This window comes from Papio anubis, chromosome 16, assembly GCF_008728515.1.
Source record: "Papio anubis isolate 15944 chromosome 16, Panubis1.0, whole genome shotgun sequence".
Lineage (NCBI taxonomy): Eukaryota > Metazoa > Chordata > Mammalia > Primates > Cercopithecidae > Papio > Papio anubis.
In genome coordinates, this window is record NC_044991.1 from 52460439 (window position 1) to 52481213 (window position 20775).

General features: G+C 47.9%; 2 protein-coding genes across 8 annotated transcripts in view; one reads left to right on the forward strand and one right to left on the reverse strand.

Moving 5' to 3' along the window:
• The first annotated feature begins 1405 nt into the window (after positions 1-1405).
• Positions 1406-13479, forward strand: LRRN4 (leucine rich repeat neuronal 4). The gene is made up of 5 exons (XM_017944997.3): positions 1406-2744; positions 3793-4449; positions 5619-5823; positions 8170-8307; positions 10568-13479. The coding sequence occupies exons 2-5, from the start codon at positions 3798-3800 to the stop codon at positions 11784-11786; spliced, it is 2214 nt and encodes a 737-aa protein (XP_017800486.3). The 5' UTR covers positions 1406-2744; positions 3793-3797; the 3' UTR covers positions 11787-13479.
• Positions 13480-14733: 1254 nt separating this feature from the next.
• The window catches only part of CRLS1 (cardiolipin synthase 1), a 32439-nt gene continuing 26397 nt past the window's right edge, over positions 14734-20775 (reverse strand). For 5 of the 7 annotated variants that reach the window (XM_017945000.2, XM_009216526.4, XM_017944999.3 and 2 more), the window contains exons 6-7: positions 18433-18524; positions 14734-15697 (exon numbers count right to left, since the gene is read on the reverse strand). In XM_017945000.2, the coding sequence (XP_017800489.1) occupies positions 15613-15697; positions 18433-18524 (177 nt within the window). In that variant the 3' untranslated portion in view covers positions 14734-15612. The remainder of the gene's footprint in view (positions 15698-18432; positions 18525-20775) is intronic. The other 2 variants (XM_021921217.2, XM_003905053.3) reach the window with 1 other exon arrangement.

Below are 20775 nucleotides of genomic sequence, written 5' to 3' on the forward strand. Positions count from 1 at the left end.
ATCAGATGCTGAGGTCTATGGACGGCAATATAAGACAGTGGTTTGGCTGGGCACGGTGGTTCATGCCTGTAATCCCAGCACTTCGGGAGGCCAAGGTGGGTGGATCACTTGAGGCCAGGAGTTCAAGACCAGCCTGGTCAACATGGTGAACTCCTGTCCCTACTAAAAATACCCCCCAAAAATTAGGCAGGCATGATGACGCATGCCTGCAATCCCAGCTACTTGGGAGGCTGAGGCATGAGAATCGGTTGAACCTGGGAGGTGGAGGTTGCAGTGAGCCACGACTGTGCCACTGCACTCCAGCCTGGGTGACAGAGGGAGACTGTCTCAAAAAAAAAAAAAAAAAGACAGTGGTTCAATCACATAGCTCACTCCATATGTTCTCCAGAATCTAGAGCACAAAAACCTTTGCAAGCCTCAGTTTCTTCACCTGTAATATAAGTATAATAGTAAGTCCCTGGGGAGGATTAGATGGGACCATGCATATGGCATTAGGCTCTGACTACAGTAAGTGCTCAATTTTTAAAAAGGGGATGATGATGCACACAGAGGGTACTACCTACTGAGGCAAGGTCAACCCTCTGTCCCAGAAAGACCGATAAGCAAACCCTGGCATGCAGGCTCTGCCATCAGCCTCCCCAGCTCAGAAGCTGAACGGGGCAGCCTGCCAAGGATGGGTGTGCTAGGGTTGGGTACAACCAGGGCAACAGGGCAGTCCAGAGGGCCAACCTCAGGTCAGCCTGGCCAGGCCAGGCCCTTGCCACCACTGGCAAACTGGCCAGCAAGCAGCAGTGGCAAGAAGTTGGCTCAGAGGGCCTGGGCCACACAGGATGGGCCACTCCAGGCAACCACAGGATGATGCCTTCAGGGGGATTCCTCAGCCAGGGCCACTCCAGAACCCTCGCCTATTGGTACACAGAGGAGTAACACCCTGACATGGCTCCCCAAGGTCCTGTTTCATAGGCCTCCGTGGTGAACCAGCTTCCTTCCTCCTCAGGGTCTCTGTTCAATCCAGGCATGTTTCCATGGATTAGGCTCCCTCTCATCTGGGAAGGCCCTGCCTGGACTCCCCAAACCCCTGCTGGCCTCAGCGTGGTCAATCGCCTTACATGGGTGGACCTGGCTGGTTTAACTCTGAGGGAAACATGATGTTCTAATTCTTTTTGTTTGTTTGTTTGTTTGATAGAAACAAGGTCTTGCTATGTCGCCCTGACCTGTCTTGAACTCCTGCCCTCCTCCCTCAGTCTCCCAACATGCTGGGATTACAGGCGTAAGCCGCCATGCCTAGCTTAATGTTTTAATTCTTGGGCATGGAGCTCTCCATGCAAAGGCAAAGAGGAAGCAGGCTGCCCACTGGTCTGCATGCTGACTCCACCTCTAAGTTGAACCCACTTCTTCCTGACTTCTTCCTACCTGGCCTCCTGTGTCTCCATGGCATGTATTTCTACCTCTGGGGCCTGGGCCCAGGCTCCCTGGGAGGTGACTGCATGAGCCTCAGGCTGGGGAGCACAGAGCGGCCTCTGCCTGCCCTGCGGAGGAGCAATGCTTCTGAGCAGCAGGGTCCTAGCTGGCACTGAGACCGAAGGATCTTCTTCAGGCTGTGGGTGGAGAAGGCCTCAATGGAGATCCTCAGGAACTTCCAATTAACCAATCAACCCTAATAGGCAAGTTTCTGAGGTATCCTGGAGTTCCTCAGGGCTGTCCAGATAAGGACTGACAGGAGGAAAAATACGTAAAGTTCTGGTCTCAGTGTCTGTCACACAAAGCTGCGGCTCGTAAACCCTGATGAACTCTCAGACCCGGCTAGGGGGGTTTGGGGGAGGATGCAGATCGAAGGCCCTCAGAGGAAATGACCAGGCTCTGCCTTGGGACTTTGGGGGAGAGAAGTGCTGTCTGCTCTAAACAAAAGTGCTCTAAACAAAGCTCACTCAAGCATCACATCTTTGGGAGACCTGGGGCTGGTAATCAGGACCCAACCTCCCAGGCATGGAGCGGGAATGTTCTTTCTGGGTTTCCGCCCTCTGTTTATTCTCACTCCTTGTAAGAGACAAACGTCCACACTGTCACTGAGCGAGGTCCCAGAGCCACCAAACAGACTGTCCGCGGGGCCTCCTGGGTCTGGTTTGAGCCTGCTCCTGCCCCAGACCCTTCTGAGGATCCTCTCTTCTGTCACTTTTTCCTGGAAATCCCTGCAAGCTTCCTCTAGACTCGGATGCCTTCCCTCTGGGAGAAGTGGCTTGCTCCCCTCGCTGGCTCGCCATTTAGCCTCCAGCCATCCCAGGAAATGGGAGCCACCAGCAGGAAGGATCAAATTCCTGAGAGGTGACAGCGCTGCTCTGCCTCACTGCACTCCACTAGCCCTCATCGCTGACTCCTTTCATTTCTCCAGCCTGGGAAAGGTGGTGTTCGGAGAGGTGAAGATGGGGAGGGCTAGGGGGAGGTGCCAGGCCTGGAAAGGGGCAGGCGCGGGCCCTAGCGGGAGAGGAGGGAGCTGAGCAATGAGGGTGTTGGCTAAAAACAACAGTGTCTTGATGGGAAAGGAGGAGCGATGGGGAAGACTGGAGTGTCTCAGGCCCTCTCAGTGGATGGGTGTTGTGGGAGAGAGGAGGCTGGGAGACAGATCTCCCTCTGGAGTTCAGCGCTGAGTTGCTGTCCAAATCAGTGGTCCTTGGAATCTATAAAACAAAACTGAGGACTTCAGAGGTGCATCCAGAGGAGCCACACTCCAAAGGGACCACTTCCAGGTAAGCATGACACACTGCTGGATACACACGCTCCTGGCTTCAGGTTCCAGGATCTTTCTCGCCGCCTTCATCCCCAGCTAGCAATAGGGAGACCCTTCCCCGGGCCCCTGCGTGGTGACTGGGAGATCTACTGGTCAGCACAGAGAGCTGGGAAAGGAATACACATCTGCAGTCATGAGGGATATCGAGCAGTGACCTCATGGCCAGGGCCTGGTTAACAGTATCTTTGCCACTCCCAAGCTAGCCCATGGCCGCTGGATCTTCCTCCAGCTTGATCTCCTAGCTGACCTGTGCAACCCTAAGTACTCCAGAAATTCCACAACTAGCAGCTGTCAGCCATTCCTCCTGGGCAGGGCTAATACTGGGGCCTCTGGTTTTGTTGGAACCCACATGGGACCAGGAAATGTTTGACTCCAGGGTTCACAGGGCTTTGTTCTGCTGCTGAAGGCAACCCCGGGCATGCCCCCAAGAAACGCACTCCAGGACTTATTTTAGGCAAACTAGGATTCCCCTGTGGCTGGGCAGGTCTAACGGGGAAAAGCGGGGTAACCGAGAGTCGTGGAACTGACAAAATCTTCCTAGAGTACCTGTTTCTATCCCAGCAGAGGTTCTTTCTAACTGAGGGCATTCACGTGTATGGAGCAGTGACTGTTTACCTGGGGAGAGTCTGCAGCAATAAAGGGGACATCCCTTTCCTGTAGAAGCTCACAGGATGGGGGTACAAAAACGGAGGGAGTGATTGAGAGATTCAGGCCCAGACTGGACAGATGAGGAAGGCGTCCCTCTCACAAGAAGAGGGAAAGGCGTCCCTGAGGGGAGGAAGAACAGGGGGTACCACGGTGCTCCTGGGGGAGACGATAGGGCAAAAGCAGATAGGGGCGAGGTCACTGCACACCAGGCGACTCTGGGAACGTCTCCCTGCCCTTCAGGGAACATCCAGGGCCTGTGCGTCTCCTCAGAGCCCTGCAGGTGGGTTTGGGACGTGCATCTGCCCCTTTGTTCGGAGGTTCCTGTGGATTTGATGGGCATCCTGCTGTTCTCTCTCCAGACGCCATGCGGCAAACCCTGCTGCTGCTGCTGCTGATGGTGCTGCGCCCCAGCTGGGCAGATCTTCTCCAGAAGGTCCCGCTCTTCCGGGTCACTCAGCAGGGCCCCTGGGGGAGCAGTGGCAGCAACGCCACCGACTCGCCCTGCGAGGGGCTGCCCGCCGCGGGTGCGATGGCCTTGACCCTGGCAAACCGCAACCTGGAGCGCCTGCCCGGCTGCCTACCGCGCACACTGCGCAGCCTCAACGCCAGCCACAACCTGCTGCGCGCACTGAGCGCATCCGAACTCGGCCACCTGGAGCAGCTGCAGGTGCTGACCCTGAGCCACAACCGCATCGCCGAGCTGCGCTGGGGCCCGGGCGGGCCGGCGGGGCTGCACACCCTGGACCTCAACTACAACCAGCTGGCCGCTCTGACGCCGTGTGCCGGTCCCGCACTGAGCAGCCTCCGCGCCCTGGCGCTCGCCGGGAATCCGCTGCAGGCGCTACAGCCCCGGGCCTTCGCCTGCTTCCCCGCGCTGCAGCTCCTCAACCTCTCCTGCACCGCGCTGGGTCGCGGCGCACAGGGAGGCATCGCCGAGGCGGCGTTCGCTGGAGAGGATGGCGCGCCCCTGGCCACGCTCGAAGTCCTGGATCTCAGCGGCACGTTCCTCGAGCGGGGTGAGTCCGGGCGCCCGGCGTTTTCAGGAGACCTGAGCGCAGAGCCAGGCTGCGCGTGCGCTCCTGAGGGCAGGGCTGCATTCTTCCTCGAGGGGTGACCCAGGTGCCCAGCTCGCAGCAGGGTTCAAAAAAACACCAGTTACATTTTTCGAGCAAGCGGGCCCAGTTTGAAGCGCCACACAGGAGTCACTTTCTTGAATCCTAAGAGATGGGAACTGTTACCATCTTCGTTTTACATATGAGGGAACCAAAGCACAGAAAGGTGAAACTTGGTCACACATTAAGCAAATCTGAACTCAGGCATACTGGGTCCAGAGCCCAAAACTTTAACCACTCTGTTCTACTGCTTCCCAGCATGACTGGATAAGTGTTTGTGGAATGGGGAAGTGAGTGCATGCTTTGGGGCTGATGAATGGAAAAACTGAGCCGCAAACATGCAGTTAGCTGAAGTGACTGAGGCTTCCGGGATGAATTCACTGATTTCTCTACCTGGTTGGGCAAAATAGTTTCTGTGAATGTTGAATCACTCAAACAAGCCACAGGAGAGTGGCGAGGATAACCGGTCTCCTGTTCCTGGTGTTCTTTGATTCACAAGGTTGGTTTTACTATTTTTTAAAAAACACTTCACTTATCTACAACCACCTGTTTCATCAAAGACAAAGAGGAAAAACAGCTAGAATGGGGAATACCGAAGGGAAGGGGCACGTTCTCCATGTATCGGGAGAGCCGCAAAATTAGGTTTCTGGGGCCGCCTCGCCTCCTTAATTACATTCCACGGAAGTTCCCCACTCCTGACAGACATCAGAGCAAAGTCTGGTTATTTTTTGTGTGGACTTTAATGAGAAGGTGAGGCAGCAACAGACTTGGAGACAGTGTCCTGGGTTCAAGCCTTGTCTCTGCCCCTTTCCAGCTATGTGGCCTTAGGCCAATCAATCCCCTCTCTGGCCTTGGCCGACTCAGATTGGAAGAAAGGAAGGACTGGTTATCCCCGAGCACCCTTCCAGCTCAAATGGCCACAATTCTGAGATTCCCAGAGCTGCTAACTGTGCCCATGCTCAGCAATGACCTTCACCATTCACCTTGCCACTCTCGTTCTTTCCTTCATGCCGTGCTGGCCTCCTGGGTTTGTGCGTTCTGGAGTGGTGGGCAGTTTCCCTTCTGTGTTTCAGTTGAGTCAGGGTGGATCAGAGACCTGCCGAAGCTCACATCCCTCTACCTGAGGAAGATGCCTCGGCTGACGACCCTGGAGGGGGACATTTTCAAGATGACTCCCAACCTGCAGCAGCTGGACTGTCAGGACTCCCCAGCACTTGCTTCTGTCGCCACGCACATCTTTCAAGACACTCCACATCTACAGGTCCTTCTGTTCCAGAAGTAAGTGCTTCTGAGGCACATCTTAATCACATGACTGATTTTTGCCCATTACGCTATGTTGAATTTTATAGAACAAACCAGACCATAATTTTTCTTCCACTGCTCTTCCGAATCCTCTCTGGGGCTTTGTCCCCACCCTTTGGGTGATATCTTGGGTAGGTCCCAGATAGTCCACCCGCCCATCTAACCTTGCAACTCAGTCCGGTTCAGAGTAGTATTAGAATGCCAAACTCCTATGCCTTTAAAGTTTATTTTAAGCCCACACTTAGAAATGTACAGTGGGAAGAGGTGAGGAGGACCTCAGGTCTACTCTCTGTCTGGATCTGCTTTCTTCCCCACATGTCATGCAAGTTCAGTCCCTTCCAGAATTTGAGTGGGTCTGGGGATGAAAGTATTGATATTGTTAGAAAATCCCTTGGAAGTCTAGGGGCAGGCCCTGTTAGTCCTGTTTTACTCAATGCAGTCACTAAAGATGGAATTATTCTTCTAAAAGGATGAACAACTTTTCAAAGCAAAGGCAGAACCATTCACTCATTCTTTCCTTTATTCAATAAATAGCTATTGAGCACACAATGTTGTGAGGGGAAATGCTTTGTATCTCTGGCTCAGACTCCTTTGAGCTCGATAAAAACCCAAGAACTGTGTAAAGTGCCAGGATACAAATATCAAGTAGTTTCTTTATCTGTAAAATAGAGCTATGACAATAAAACCTCGCTTTGGGGTTTTTCATGAGAAAAAAGCATATGGTTTATGTAGACCACTTAGCTCAGTGCCTGGCTTATGATATTTGTCCTCTAAAATTAGTGAAGATGATGGTGGTGGTGATAATGGAGATGCTGATGGTGATGACAGTGATGGTGATGGTGTTGATGCTGATTGATGTCAGTGATGGGGATGACATTGGTAGTGATGGTGATGGTGATGATGATGGGTGATGGTGCTAATTATAATGGTGAGGATAGTGATGATTGTATGATAAAATAGTGGTGGTGAGGCCAGGCATGATGGCTCATGCCTGTAACCCCAGCACGTTGGGAGGCCGAGGTGGGTGGATCACCTGAGGTCAGGAGTTTGAGACCAGCCTGGCCAACATGGTGAAACCCCATCTCTACTAAAAGAAATACAAAATTAGCCGGGCGTAGTGGCACGTGCCTGTAGTCCCAGCTACTTGGGAGGCTGAGGCAGGATAATCGCTTGAACCTGGGAAGTGGAGGTTGCAGTGAGCTGAGATTGCACCATTGCACTCCAGCCTGGGCTTGGCCTTGTGATTTGCTTGGGCCAGTGGGTCATTAGTAAATGTGATGTAAGAAGCTAGGAAAGCAATTGAGCACTGAGACCCACCCTCTCCTGCTGTTGGGGATCCCTCCACTACCGTGTGGATAAGCCCAGGTTAGCCTCCTGGGTGATGACAGACACATAGAGAGCAGTCCCAGCACACCTGGTTGAGCCTTATCCATGAGGCCATCCTAGATCATCTGGCCCCAGCTGAGCTAATCCAGACCACATGAACCACTGAGCTAACCCACAGAATCATGCCAAAGAATAAATATTTATTGTTTTAAGTTACTAAGTTTGGGGGTTATTCTCTACTTATCAAGAGTTCACTGATGCACTTAAATGAGGCATCTTCCAAAGGACTGGCGTTGAGTGTCACCAGCCATAGTGCAATAACACTGGTCCATAATAACAATATCTGCTTGTATTTAGAGATTTGCATTTACAAACACTTTTATCATCATGTACTCTTTTTTGTTTCTGTTTGTTTGTTTGTTTTGTTTTCTTTTTTGAGACAGGGTCTCACTCTCCTGCTTATCCTGGAGGGTAGTGGTGTGATCTTGGCTCACCGCAACCTCTGCCTCCCAGGCTCAAGTGATTCTCCTGCCTCAGCCTCCCGAGTAGCTGGGATTATAGGTCCACCACTACTGCCCGACTAATTTTTGTATTTGTAGTACAGACAGAGTTTCACCATGTTGGCCAGGCTGGTCTCGAACTCCTAACCTCAAATAATCCACCTGCCTCGGCCTCCCGAAGTGCTAGGATTACAGGTGTGAGCCACCGTGCCCAGCCAACACACACTCTTTTTGATACAACCATCGGTCATGGGAATATTGTCCCCAGTTGATATGAAGTATAATATTTCCTGTTAGGCTGGTATCTCCGTTTTACAACAGAGGACAAAAAATGAAGTTCAAGGTCATTAAGAGTTTTGCCCAAAGCAGTATTCTCCAACCCCTATCAGAATGCTTCTGATACCGTGGGCATGGTTCTGACACCATGCCTCTCTGGGAATATCTTTGATCCAATTGTAAAAACCTGACTTAATTCATTTTTTTGTGTGTATTTCAGCTGCAACTTGAGTTCCTTCCCTCCTTGGACCCTGGATTCCTCCCAGGTCCTATCGATCAACCTTTTTGGCAACCCCCTCACTTGTAGCTGTGACTTGTCTTGGCTCCTCATGGATGCAAAGAGAACTGTCCTAAGCAGGTAACACATTTACAAAGCAGATGGCTGAGGGGTGAGGCTTAAATCTTGCTCACGTGACTGTGCTTGGCACTTTGGCCATGTTGGGCTGGGCAGCCTTCCCCATGTAGTCACACTCAGGGATCCAGGTGATGGAAGCTACCTCCATTCCAGCCAGCCAGAAGGGGCAAAGAACATGGAGGAGCAGACATGGGAGGTTTTTAGTGAGCCAGGCTGGGAGGTGATACTCCTCACTTCCACTCACATTCATTGGCCAGGAGCCACACCTACCTGCAAGGGAGGCTGGGAAGTGTGGTCTGGTTTAACCACTGGGTTCTACTGAATCTGCAAGATGGAACCTGGCCTCCTGCTCCCGGGTTATCCAGTCCTAGGCCCATGGGCTTACAGAGCTCTTCTGGGAAATTCCTATGAAGGCTATTGGCTAGAAGAGCTGTTTTTGCAGTGGGGAGTCACATTTAGGCTGGCCACCAGGAGACAGTGGGAGCTGGGGGGTTGGGAACACCCCCAGTCCTGAGCACTTTCAAACCAGTTCCACCAGGTAAACACTACACCTTGGGAGGCAACCCTCCATCACCACCATTCTGCAGAATTATTTCTGTTTGTTTGGAGACAGGGTCTTGCTCTTTTGTCCAGGCTGGAGTGCAGTGGTACGATCATATCTCATTACAGCCTCAACCTCCTGGGCTCAGCAATCATCCTACCTCAGCTTCTAGAGTAGCTGGGACCCCAGGTGCAAGCCACCACACCAGGCTAATTTTTAAAATCTTTTTGTAGAGATGGAGTCTCATCATGTTACCCAGGCTGGTCTCAAACTCCCGGACTCAAGGGATCCTCCCATCCGGGCCTCCCAAAGAGTTGGGATTCCAGGCATGAACCACCATGCCCAGCCAATATTCTTTTCTCATCTCCCACCTAAGCTGAGCTGTGAAGTGGGGCTCAGTCTGCCCCCCAACCCCACATTCCCTCCAAAGAAAAGCACTTAGGCCCTTTGCAGTCGAGGGTCTCATCACGGTATTAATGATGAAGCTGAGAGTACAGGCTCTGAAGCCAGAGAGTCCAGCTTCATCCTACTTACTACTATTTTATTACTTTTTTTTTTAGAGACAAGGTCTTGCTCTGTAACCCAAGCTGGAGTGCAGTGGCATGATCACGGCTCACTGCAGCCTCAGACTAATGCATAAGTAGTGCAGACTAAATTAGTTGACACAGTAGAGTGTGAAGAATAGCCCCTAGCACGTGGGAAGCATCAGAAATGGTAGCTAGTATGAGTACTTTTTTTTTTTTTGAGACAGTCTCCCTCTGTTGCCAAGGCTGGAGTGCAGTGGCACAATCTCTGCTCACTGCAGCCTCTGCCTCCCAGGTTCAAGCGATTCTCCTGCCTCAGCCTCCAGAGTAGCTGGGACTACAGACATCCGCCACCATGCCCGGCTAATTTTTGTATTTTTAGTAGAGACGGGGTTTCATCTTGTCAGCCAGGATGGTCTCAATCTCCTGACCTTGTGATCCGCCCACCTCAGCCTCCCAAAGTGCTGAGATTACAAGCCTGAGCCACCACGCCAGGCCCGAATGTTTTTTTTGTTGTTGTTGTTGTTTTAGACGGAGTCTCGCTCTGTCACCCAGGCTGGAGTGCAGTGGTGTGATCTTGGCTCACTGCAAGCTCTGCCTCCCGGGTTCACGCCATTCTCCTGCCTCAGCCTCCTGAGTAGCTGGGACTACAGGTGCCCGCCACCACGCTTGGCTAATTTTTTGTATTTTTAGTAGAGATGGGGTTTCACCGTGTTAGCCAGGATAGTCTCAGTCTCCTGACCTCGTGATCCGCTCGCCTCGGCCTCCCAAAGTGCTGGGATTACAGGCGTGAGCCACCGCACCCGGCCGACTATGGTTTTTATTACTAGTGCTCTCTTGCCAGGAAGCAGACAGGTGAGAACAAAATGGCAAATGACAGTCAGAGAATCTGGACTCCTTCTCACAGTGCTTGCCTGGGGATAGGCTCTGCCATTGCTAGCTATGGTGTCTTGGCCAATTAGTTCCTCCTTCTACACTTCCGTTTCCTTCTCTGCCCAATGGGAGTGAGGACAGGAGCTTCCTCCAAAGTTTCCCCAGAATCAATTAGGTGATGTGTGCAGCGTGTGTGCCCTGGGGTGCCTGGCAGAGATGCGTTGATGGGCTTGGCAGGGGGTGACGTTGGCAGTGAGGATTCAAAGCTCTGCCCAGAAGCGTCCCTGAAGCCAGACGTCTTCTAACTGGTTGGCCTCCCCTCCAGGGCAGCAGACACTGTGTGCACGCCAGCTGCGGGATCCAGCGGCCCCTTCTCAGCCTCCCTGTCACTCTCCCAGCTGCCTGGAGTGTGCCAGTCCGACCAAAGCACTACTCTCCGAGCTTCACACCCACCCGGCTTCAACCACTCCACCTACGCACAAGGTCCCACCGTGGCGCCCAGCGCCGCCCCTGCTACCCGGCCTGAGGGAGACCAGCAGAGTGTCTCCAAGGCCCCTAACGTGGGCTCCCGCACGAGAGCTGCATGGCCGCACAGCGATGCACAGGAGGGGACTGCCTCTTCCACGACCAACTCTGTAGCAGGTCACAGCAACTCCAGCGTTTTCCCCAGGGCTGCCAGCGCCACCGCATCCCAGCACAGAGGAGAACATGCCCCCGGGCTTGTCGTTGAGCCTAGTATCTCAGCTGCCTCCACCCCACTGGAGAGCAAGCTCCTGGACCCCTTCCCTAACTCGTGGACCCGCATAAGCTCGCCTCAGCCCGGCCAGAGGACACACGCCACACCCCAAGCCCCCAACCCGAGTCCTTCTGAGGGCGGGATTCCAGTCTTGCTGCTGGACGACTACAGTGAGGAGGAGGAGGGGAGGAAGGAGGAGGTTGGAATGCCTCACCAGGATGTCCCCTGTGATTACCATCCTTGCAAGCACCTACAGACCCCGTGCGCTGAGCTGCAGAGGCAGTCGCGGTGCCGTTGCCCTGGCCTCAGCGGAGAAGACACCATCCCAGACCCGCCCAGGCTGCAGGGGGTGACGGAGACTACGGACACGTCGGCGCTGGTCCACTGGTGTGCCCCCAACTCGGTAGTGCACGGGTACCAGATCCGCTACTCTGCAGAGGGCTGGGCGGGGAACCAGTCAGTGGTGGGGGTCATCTACGCCACGGCCCGGCAGCACCCTCTGTACGGGCTGTCGCCGGGCACTACCTACCGCGTGTGCGTGCTGGCGGCCAACAGGGCAGGCCTGAGCCAGCCGCGGTCCTCGGGCTGGAGGAGCCCATGCGCCGCCTTCACCACCAAGCCCAGCTTCGCGCTCCTGCTCTCCGGGCTGTGCGCAGCCAGCGGCCTGCTGCTTGCCAGCACCTTAGTGCTGTCCGCGTGTCTCTGCAGGCGGGGCCAGACGCTACGCCTGCAGCGCTGCGACACGCACCTAGTGGCCTGCAAAAACCCGGCCTTTGATTACCCGCTGGAGCTCCAGACCGTCAGTTAGCCCAGCTTCTGGGCAAACGCCTCTAACCGAACTGGATCTGAGCGCAGAAAGGTACAGAAGGTCAAAAACGACCCCATCTGCTCCTAGGGTTTCTAATTCCCGTGAAGCCAGAATGCCTTGGGCACACACGGAACTTGCCACACTGAGTGTCTCAGTCCAAGGAACAACTGCCCTCCCTTCCTTCTACTTTACTCTCTGTTCCCAGAAACCTGATGGTCAATGCCAGATCGCTCCCCACTGCCGTCACACCTTCTTGTGTGTTGTTTCGTTTGGGGTTTTCAGCAGTCAGTGCCCTTCTGTACAGTAGAATAGTGTATGGAAGTAGGAAGGGATGAAACAGGGAAATTGCATAACCCAGCCTCTTTGATCGTTAGAAATCACATCCTCAGGTCTTTCCAGCGGAAGCTCCTTCATGGTCAAGCTCTAAGGCATAATGAGCTCTGTTATTCAAGGAATCAATTCCAGTGGATTTCCAGTTCCAATTCCTGAGAACCGGGGTTAGGGGGAGAGCTAATTAATGGTTGCTTCGTAAGGCCTTCTGGGTTTATTAGTTCCATTTCAGGACATGACAAGAAAATACACTTCCAGCTTTACAGTTAAAACCAGTTTTCTGGGAACATTTGTCAAACACAGGGAAAAGCTGTCCTTTTTAGTGTTTACTTATTTCACCTAAGACTAAGTGGACAAATGAATTATAAATTCATTTTTTAGGAAGCATAATAAACTTTGGAAATCTTTTTTCTTAATTAGAGGAGAGAAATGAGCTAAAGAGAACCCAAGACTCTAGCTAGAAGCCCAAGTGTTTCTCTGCCCTAAGTGCATCAAACAACGCCTTAAAATCTGTCTTCATGTGGGAGGCATCTACTCTGCCCTCTACTTTTTCACTTTTATACACACTCAGGGGAAAAAATGATTCTATGAAATTATAATTAGAGCCATATTTCTAGATTTTAATTTTCAACATTAGCATTTATTAATTTCCTGCAGCTGCCATAACAAGTTAGTAAAACTGGCTTAAAAGAACACAAATTTATTTTCCTACAGTCCAAGTCAGAAATCCCAAATCAAAGCATCAGTGGAGTTGGTTCTTCTTGCAGGCTCCAAGGGATTTGTTCCATCTTCTCTCCCAGCTTTGGATGGTTGGCAGCAATCCTCAGTATTCCTTAGCTTGTAGACATCATTCCAATCTATCCCTCCATCATCTCACGGCATTCTCTGTCTCTCTGTTCACATTTTTTTTTTTTTTTTTTAACCAAAAAAACTAGTTATTGGGTTAAGGCCCACTGTAATCCAGTATGACCTAATTCTAACTTGATTGCATCTAAAAAGACCCTATTTCCAAATAAGGTTACATGTACAGTACTGGGGGTTTGAATGTGAACATATCTTCCTTGGAAGATGCAATTCAACCCACAAGAGCATTTACTTCTACTGTAAGAAGAAAACAAATCAAGTTTAAATCCCATGTATCTTTTGTTTCCAAACCATGCTGCAGAAACTAAAACTGAATTGCACTATATATTTCTAGGTGTTTGAAGTTTTGAAAGAGCTTCCCCAAATTTTAAGGTAGATCCCTAGTTTCATCATAAATGTAACTAAGAGAATTGGATTAAATGGTTTCAAAGATCTCCACCAGCTCCTGGTTAAAAACTGCAAAGCTATGATGTGTGTGCTTGTAAAAAAAAAAAAAAAATACACACACATACACACACACGAAACTGCAAAGCACGGTTGGTGTAGACCTATAATCCCAGCTACTCAGGAAGCTGAGGTGAGAGGGTCACTTGGGCTCAGGAATGAGGCCCCAACTAAAATGCATTGCAAAAGCCCAAAATCTAATTAGTATAAAATCCTCAGACATGTACCTAAATGACACTAATGCTTTATTTTTAAGCTTACTGTCAAGGTTAAGCCTATTCTGTGAAGACACTGAAATGAATTTTCATATTTTGAGTCTATAAACAAGTATGTACTCAGACATGTCTAAATACAATTCCAATGTTTTATAAACTGGCAGAATTGATGTGTTTTATAACAATTCAGTATCCAAAAGCCTGAGGAGACTTGGATCATTTTTCTAACGGTTGAAGTGGAAAAAGTTTATTAACGAGAGCCAGATTGAGACCTTAATAATAAAAAGATTATGGGTCCAAGCCCTAAGTCACTCCAAATGGCATCAACATTAAACCATAAATAAGCATAACAAGGTGCAAAGTTCTAAATTTTCCCATAGCTACTTCAAGTCCTCCCTTTTTTTAAACATTATTCTTATGTGGCTCACCCATTACTAACGCAGAGACTCACTCAGTGTGCCTCTTGGGTGGTTCAGCAGTGGGAAGTCCACCTTCAGCCTTACTCCTAACAATGAAGCTGTTCTCCAGAGAGCAAGAATAGCCAGCCACATGCCCCCTTCTCTGCCTCTTCAACCCCCTCCATCTGATTCAATGGTGTTGTCCCTGGCTGCAGGCTTCAGTATGCTCCAAGCCAAGTGCAGCTCAGCCACCGGTCTGAGAACGAAGAAGCCAGGACCAGCAAGCCACAGAGGGACACACTGGTGCAGAATGCCTGGCCAAGAGGCATGAGTTTTACTTACAGCCTCCCATTCTAATTTAATGCAGCTCAATAGGCTGAGAATGGATAATCTCACTGCAGTATTCTGTAATAGGCTTGGATTAAAACCAGGGACAATGGGCAACAATAGGCCTCTACTGTTAAGCAGCAGCAACCGGTTACCCCTGGACTGTCGTCTTCTCCCATTCCCCATATCCCGCATTCTCCTAAATATGATGTATTTGTAGCAAGACTCTTTTAAAGTCAGATGATCAGACTAATTATTTTTACAATTTAAGTGTAAGTGATGTACATGAATGGACTTTGTGAACTGGAAAACTTATGTAACAGCAGAGAATAAGTATGTTATATGGAACAACCCGAGTTGAAGGTACAATTTTTTTTCCAGCTCTTTTATTCCTTTAACTTCTTAACAAAAGAAGAGTCTCCAAAGTTTAAAAAACCTTTGAAAAATATACAGCTTGATATTATTTACATAATACATGAATCCAGGTTCCGATAGCAAACACTGCTATGTCAGAAACACAGTGGAAGGCAGGAATGTAACTCACTGCCTTTTAGACGCAAAGACTAATAGACACGTTCTCGTATCTCGACTATCTTTGTTACCTGTTATCCTCATACATAAATTATTAGGCACCTGAGAGGTTGGAAGACTACCGAAAATGAACTTCATACCTTCTATTCTGTTTGATTATTATCTTAAAAACTTACTGCATTTTAAATCTCTAACTTTACTTCATCTACAACTAACTTCACTTTCATTATCCCAAATGATCAGGTATTAACTACATGAACTGTTAATGTATACACAGACCTAAAAATCAAACAAAAATGTATTGCCCAGTTGTGTAGGATATATATTTGAACCCCACGACATTTCCTAGTGCTTTGTGAGCAATCCAAATGTCACTTAAGAGAGGTGTCAACTCTGCCCATGCTCTGGACTATGTTTGTAGAAAACATATAAAAAAGACTGACAATAATTGATCTCTTATAAATTAATCAAGAAACCTAAGATTAAAAATTCTAAATTATAGTTTTATTTGTATTTAAAAATACATTGGAAATTCTGCATATTCCCATGATCAACCTTATTTTCAATGCACATTACTTAAATTTTGATGACATGGTTGGTTCTGACAAGTCCTTTTTCAAGCTGAACACCAAAATAGGGAAACTCCTGTAGATTTCCACGGGCCCTGTTCCCATTGATGTATACTGCTTCCTTACTAATGGTGATAGATGGCTTTCATCAGTCTTTTATCACCTGAACAGTCTTCCGACCATAATGATAGTAACTGTAAGCTGATGCAGCTGTGGTGAAAGCTGTAAAACACCTTTTATGGAAGAAAAGAAATAAAATTTAGTTGTCAAGTCTAAAAAACAGTAGCAATGGCAATCATAATGAATACATGCAAAAGATCTATTTAAAAAGCAAAAAGGCTGGGTGCAGTGGCTCATGCCTGTAATCCCAGCACTTTGGGAGGCCAAGGCGAGCGGATCACGAGGTCAGGAGATAGAGACCATCCTGGCTAATACGGTAAAACCCCATCTCTACTAAAAAAATACAAAAAATTAGCCGGGCGTGGTGGCGGGCGCCTCTAGTCTCAGCTACACAGGAGGCTGAGGCAGGAGAATGGCGTGAACCGGGAGGCGGAGCCTGCAGTCAGCCAAGATGTGCCACTGCACTCCAGCCTGGGCGACAGAGCGAGACTCCGTCTAAAAAAAAAAAAGTAAAAAGGGCTCTGTGGTGTAATTTTTCTTAACTACAAGAGTCTAAATACACTGCTTCTCTTTAAGACCTCATTTTAATTAGTAATGTCAAACAAAATTATTCTAGGTAATGAGCCCTACAAATAACTACTACTAGCAACTGTCATTTTTTACTCAGGCATCCTCTAGGTGTCTTACATTCTCATTTTATTCTTACAACAAACTCATCCTCCAGAAGGGGGAAATGGAAGACCCGGAGAACTTGCTCAGGGCTTATCAAAGAACTATGTTTGAGCCTGACTTGGTTTCAGCTCTAAAGCCCACATGCTCCTTCTACTGCTCCATGCTGCTCAGGGTACCAGACTCTATTTCCTGTAGCTTTTGAGAATTCTAAAGTTATCTGAGTAATTTTAAATAAATTTCAGCTTTCTTTACCAAATTACCCTTAACTGGATTCTCCTTGAAATGACATCAACTGATGCCCGTGGCATGCTGAATGCCCACAGCTAGGAGATTACTTTTTAGTGCACCCACGCACTTCTGCTTTTATTAGGTGAGGCAGAATCAAGATTCCCTTTTGTTGGATCTTGAATCTGTTCATGCCACTTTGATATACTAAATTCATAAACCAATGAAATCTATGTGTTAGAAAAATTGCTATTTCTAGCTGGACGCAGAGGCTCATGACTATAATCCTACCACTTTGGGAGGCTGAGGCAGGAGGATTGCTCGAAGCCAAGAGTTTGAGACCAGCTTGGGCAACATAGTGAGACCCTGTTTCTACAAAAAATAATAATATAAAAAATTAGTGGCTGGGCGCAGTGGCTCACACCTGTAATCCTAGCACTTTGAGGCCGAGGCAGGTGGATCGAGGCCAGGAGTGCGAGACCAGCCTGACCAACATGGTGAAATCCTGCCTCTACTATATAAAAATTGGCCAGGTATGGTGGTGGGTGCCTGTAATCCCAGCTACTCAGGAAGTTGAGGCAGGAGAATGACTTGAACCCGTGAGGTAGAGGTTGCAGTGAGCTGAGATCAGGCCATTGCACTCCAGCCTGGGCAACAGAGTGAGAACCCGTCTCAAAAAAAAAAAAGAAAAAAAAAATTAATTAAATTAAAAAAAACCAAAATAGCTAGGTGTGGTGGCACATGCCTGTAATCCCAGTTACTCAGGAGGCTGAAGTGGGAGGATCGCTTGAGGCCAGCAATTCAAGGTTACTGTGAGCTATGATCATGCCACTGCACTATAGCCTGGGTGACAGAGCAAGACCCTGTCTCCAAAAAAAAAAAAACAAAATTTTTTTTTTTAAATTGCTATTTCTGAAAACTACATTGGATGCTTTACAAAAGACTCAATAAAGGTGAGTTGATTAAAAAAAAATACTGTCTCTGTTTTCATGGGTATCTAGGGAAAAAAAGTACTGTCAAAATAAATAGGCAAGATGATTGTGAAAAGACTAGGGAAAAAATCTAAACAGTTCTTAGACTGCTTTGTAAATGTTTTAAGTTCTTGCATCACCTTAAAGAAGTAGAAAATGAAAATTAGAGAGGTTGTATTATGGATGTAGTTTATCCAAGAAAGAAAACTCCCACTGATGGACCTACATTCAAAAAGTCTTCATCCTATATCAGAAGGTATAAGATGAATTGGGATAAATGTACACTTAAATATTTTAAATTAAAAAGTTTAGAGTAGTTGTCATTTTTTAAAAGCGTGCCTGGCTTAACTGACTGTGATTAGTCACCACTTTCTGGTCCAGACTGTACCAAGCAAGATAATTTTAATTCTAGTTAAAATTGTGCCAAAATATAATACTCCAATATCAATGTGACATATTTTGAACTCTGAAAGCATGAATTTGACACACTTTTAAGATGATAAATAAGCAATTAGTATAATAAAATTCAAACTCCTTTCTCCAGTTTTCCCTCCTACAACAACCCTTTCAACAGGCTGGACTCAGCTTCCCTACCCTCTCTCCAACACTCTTGTCTCTTGGCTTAGGCCCTGTCTTTCACCTAGTGGCCTCCTCTGAGTCCTACACAATCCACCTATACTTCATGCATCAAACACCACCTCCTCCCTGAAACCGTCCCTCTTATTCCTATGAAGTTATCTCTTCCTCCAAAACCCTAACACATTATCAGTACCGTTTATCCCTTTTAATTTGTATGAAAGCTAACTTCTACATCTCATACTTCACAGGAAGTGTCTTAACAATGGTATCAATCACAAAATATAGCCACAGCTTTATCCAGTCAGTGCTCGATAAATGCTGTAAGAACAAGGTCATTCTAGGGCTATCACAATAAGTCATTCTGTTGACATTCTAAGACAGTGATTCTAAATTTAGCTTACCACAGTATCTGAAGATAAATGCTGTCAGCATAGTTGAAAACTGGAGCTGCCAAAGAAGCTGCCACCAAGATTAACTGGACTGCTGTATTTACCTAAATAAAAAAAGAAAGAGTTCTAAGTGAATAGTGCTAACTGGATCCTATTTCAAGCGTTCAAGACAAAAGCACAGCCCATTACACTATAACACGACATACCCTCAGCATGCTTGCGGTTCATCTACACTGTCCCTGCCCAAGAAGCTTGCATTCACAGGTGATCACACACAAAAGGGTCAACTTCACTAACTGACCCATCTGTCTGCACAGCTGCCCTTAAGAGTGAGAGTAATGACAACTGTCAGAAAATACCACTACCTTGAATTCCCACAGCAACTCAAAAATGTTACAAAATTATTTGCCTTTTTTCCAACTGCCCATTAAAATAGAATATGAAAATAACTAGGCTACCTCCTCATGGGTAAAAGAGTAAGGAGTTAGGTGACTTGCCTGCAGTCACAGCAGACAACAGAACCAAAGCTGGAACCTAGATTTCCTAGGGCCTTATCTGATGTTCCTTTCTTGCCTACCTGTCAAACCTTGTGAGGTTAGAAAATTAAAATGCACGCATCTCAGGACAGATGCAGTAGTTCATGCCTGCAATCCCAACACTTTTGGAGGCTGAGGCAGAAGGACTACTTGAGCACAGGAGTTCAAGACCAGCTAGTTAAAAACCAGTCAAGCATGGTGGCGTGCACCTGTACTCTCAGCTACTTGGGAGGCTGATGTGGGAGGATATTTTGAGCCTGGGAAGTCAAGGCTGCAGTGAGCTATGATTGCATCACTGCGCTCAAGGCTGGGCGGACAGAGCAAGACCCTATTTCAAAGACAAAGCACTCCTCTCCATAAAAGAACCTCTCTAAAGGAGGAAATGAGTAGGCTTCCCTACACTAAAAGACAGCACTGGGGAGAAAAGAAAATAGAACAAGAAACACACTGGACACTCCCTCTATCATCATGAGAAGCATTCCATGGAAGAGTCTGTAAAGTATGAAAACGGGAGTGAAGCAGACAAGCACCTCTGTTCTATCACCCGTTCTCCAGCCAAAAGACACTTCATTTTAAAAAATAATAGCCGGGCGCAGTGGCTCACGCCTGTAATCCCAGCACTTTGGGAGGCCGAGGTGGGTGGATCACCTGAGGTTAGGAGTTTGAGACCAGCCTGACCAACATGGTGAAACCCCATCTCTACTAAAGAATACAAAAAAATTAGCTGGGCATGGTGGCGCACGCCTGTAATCGCAGCTACTTGGGAGACTGAGGCAGGAGAATTGCTTGAACCCGGCAGGTGGAGACTGCAGTGAGCCGAGATCGCATCACTGCACTCCAGCCTGGGCAACAAGAGCAAAAAATCCATCTTAAAAATAAAATAAAATAAAATAAAATAAAAAATAAATTTTATCTGAAGGACTTCCTATAAGGGTTTAAGGCACTTGTCCCTGTACCTCTTTAAGCCACTTTCCATGTAGTGCTACACTCAAATACAATATAAATACAAGTCACTTGAAGCCAAACAAACAAACAAAAAACAACAAAAAAACCCAAACCCTATGCATGTAGGTAGAAGTCCACCCCAGGGAGTTCTGTACAAAAGCCACTACCCTTCTCTCCCAAAAAGGATGGGCATTCTTAACTTGTTAAATCCTTGACATTAAATATGGGACAAAAGAATTAACAGGGAAAACTTATCAAAACTACTAGAAAAACAAATATGGTTTGAGAGGCATTAACAGTATCCTTTTTGTGTGCAGACTGGCATATACTTACTGTCCTGAATGCTCAGGAAAACAGAATGGACAACTAAGAGTAGCAGTTGTTTATCAGTGAACAAAACTTTTTCCTACTCTCCTACGCCTTTCCACTTAACTGTCAATCCTGAAAATGAACGGCCATTTGGTGTTTTCACCACAGGGAGGAGGGGAGTGAAACCACAAGGGACTCTTCATCATCTGTGAAACTCAATCAAGAAGCAATTACAGCCAAGCTTGGTGGCTCACTCCTGTAATCCCAATAATTTGGGAGCCCAAGGCAGGAGGACTGCTTGAAGCCAGGAGTTCCATACCAGCCTGGGCAACAAAGTAAGACCTTGTCTCAAAAAAAAAAAAAAAGGAACAACTACATTTCAATTCCCTTTACCTGAACAGTGGCCCAATTACCTCATTCAGAGCTTAAATTCTCAGACCACCAACTCAAGGCACAACATGTAAAGGATGATCCAAAAAAAATGGAGGACAAAAGAACTGGGTTAAAGTTGCCTGCCTAACGCCACTCTCTAGCCTCTATACTCTATGCATTTAAATTTGTCTCA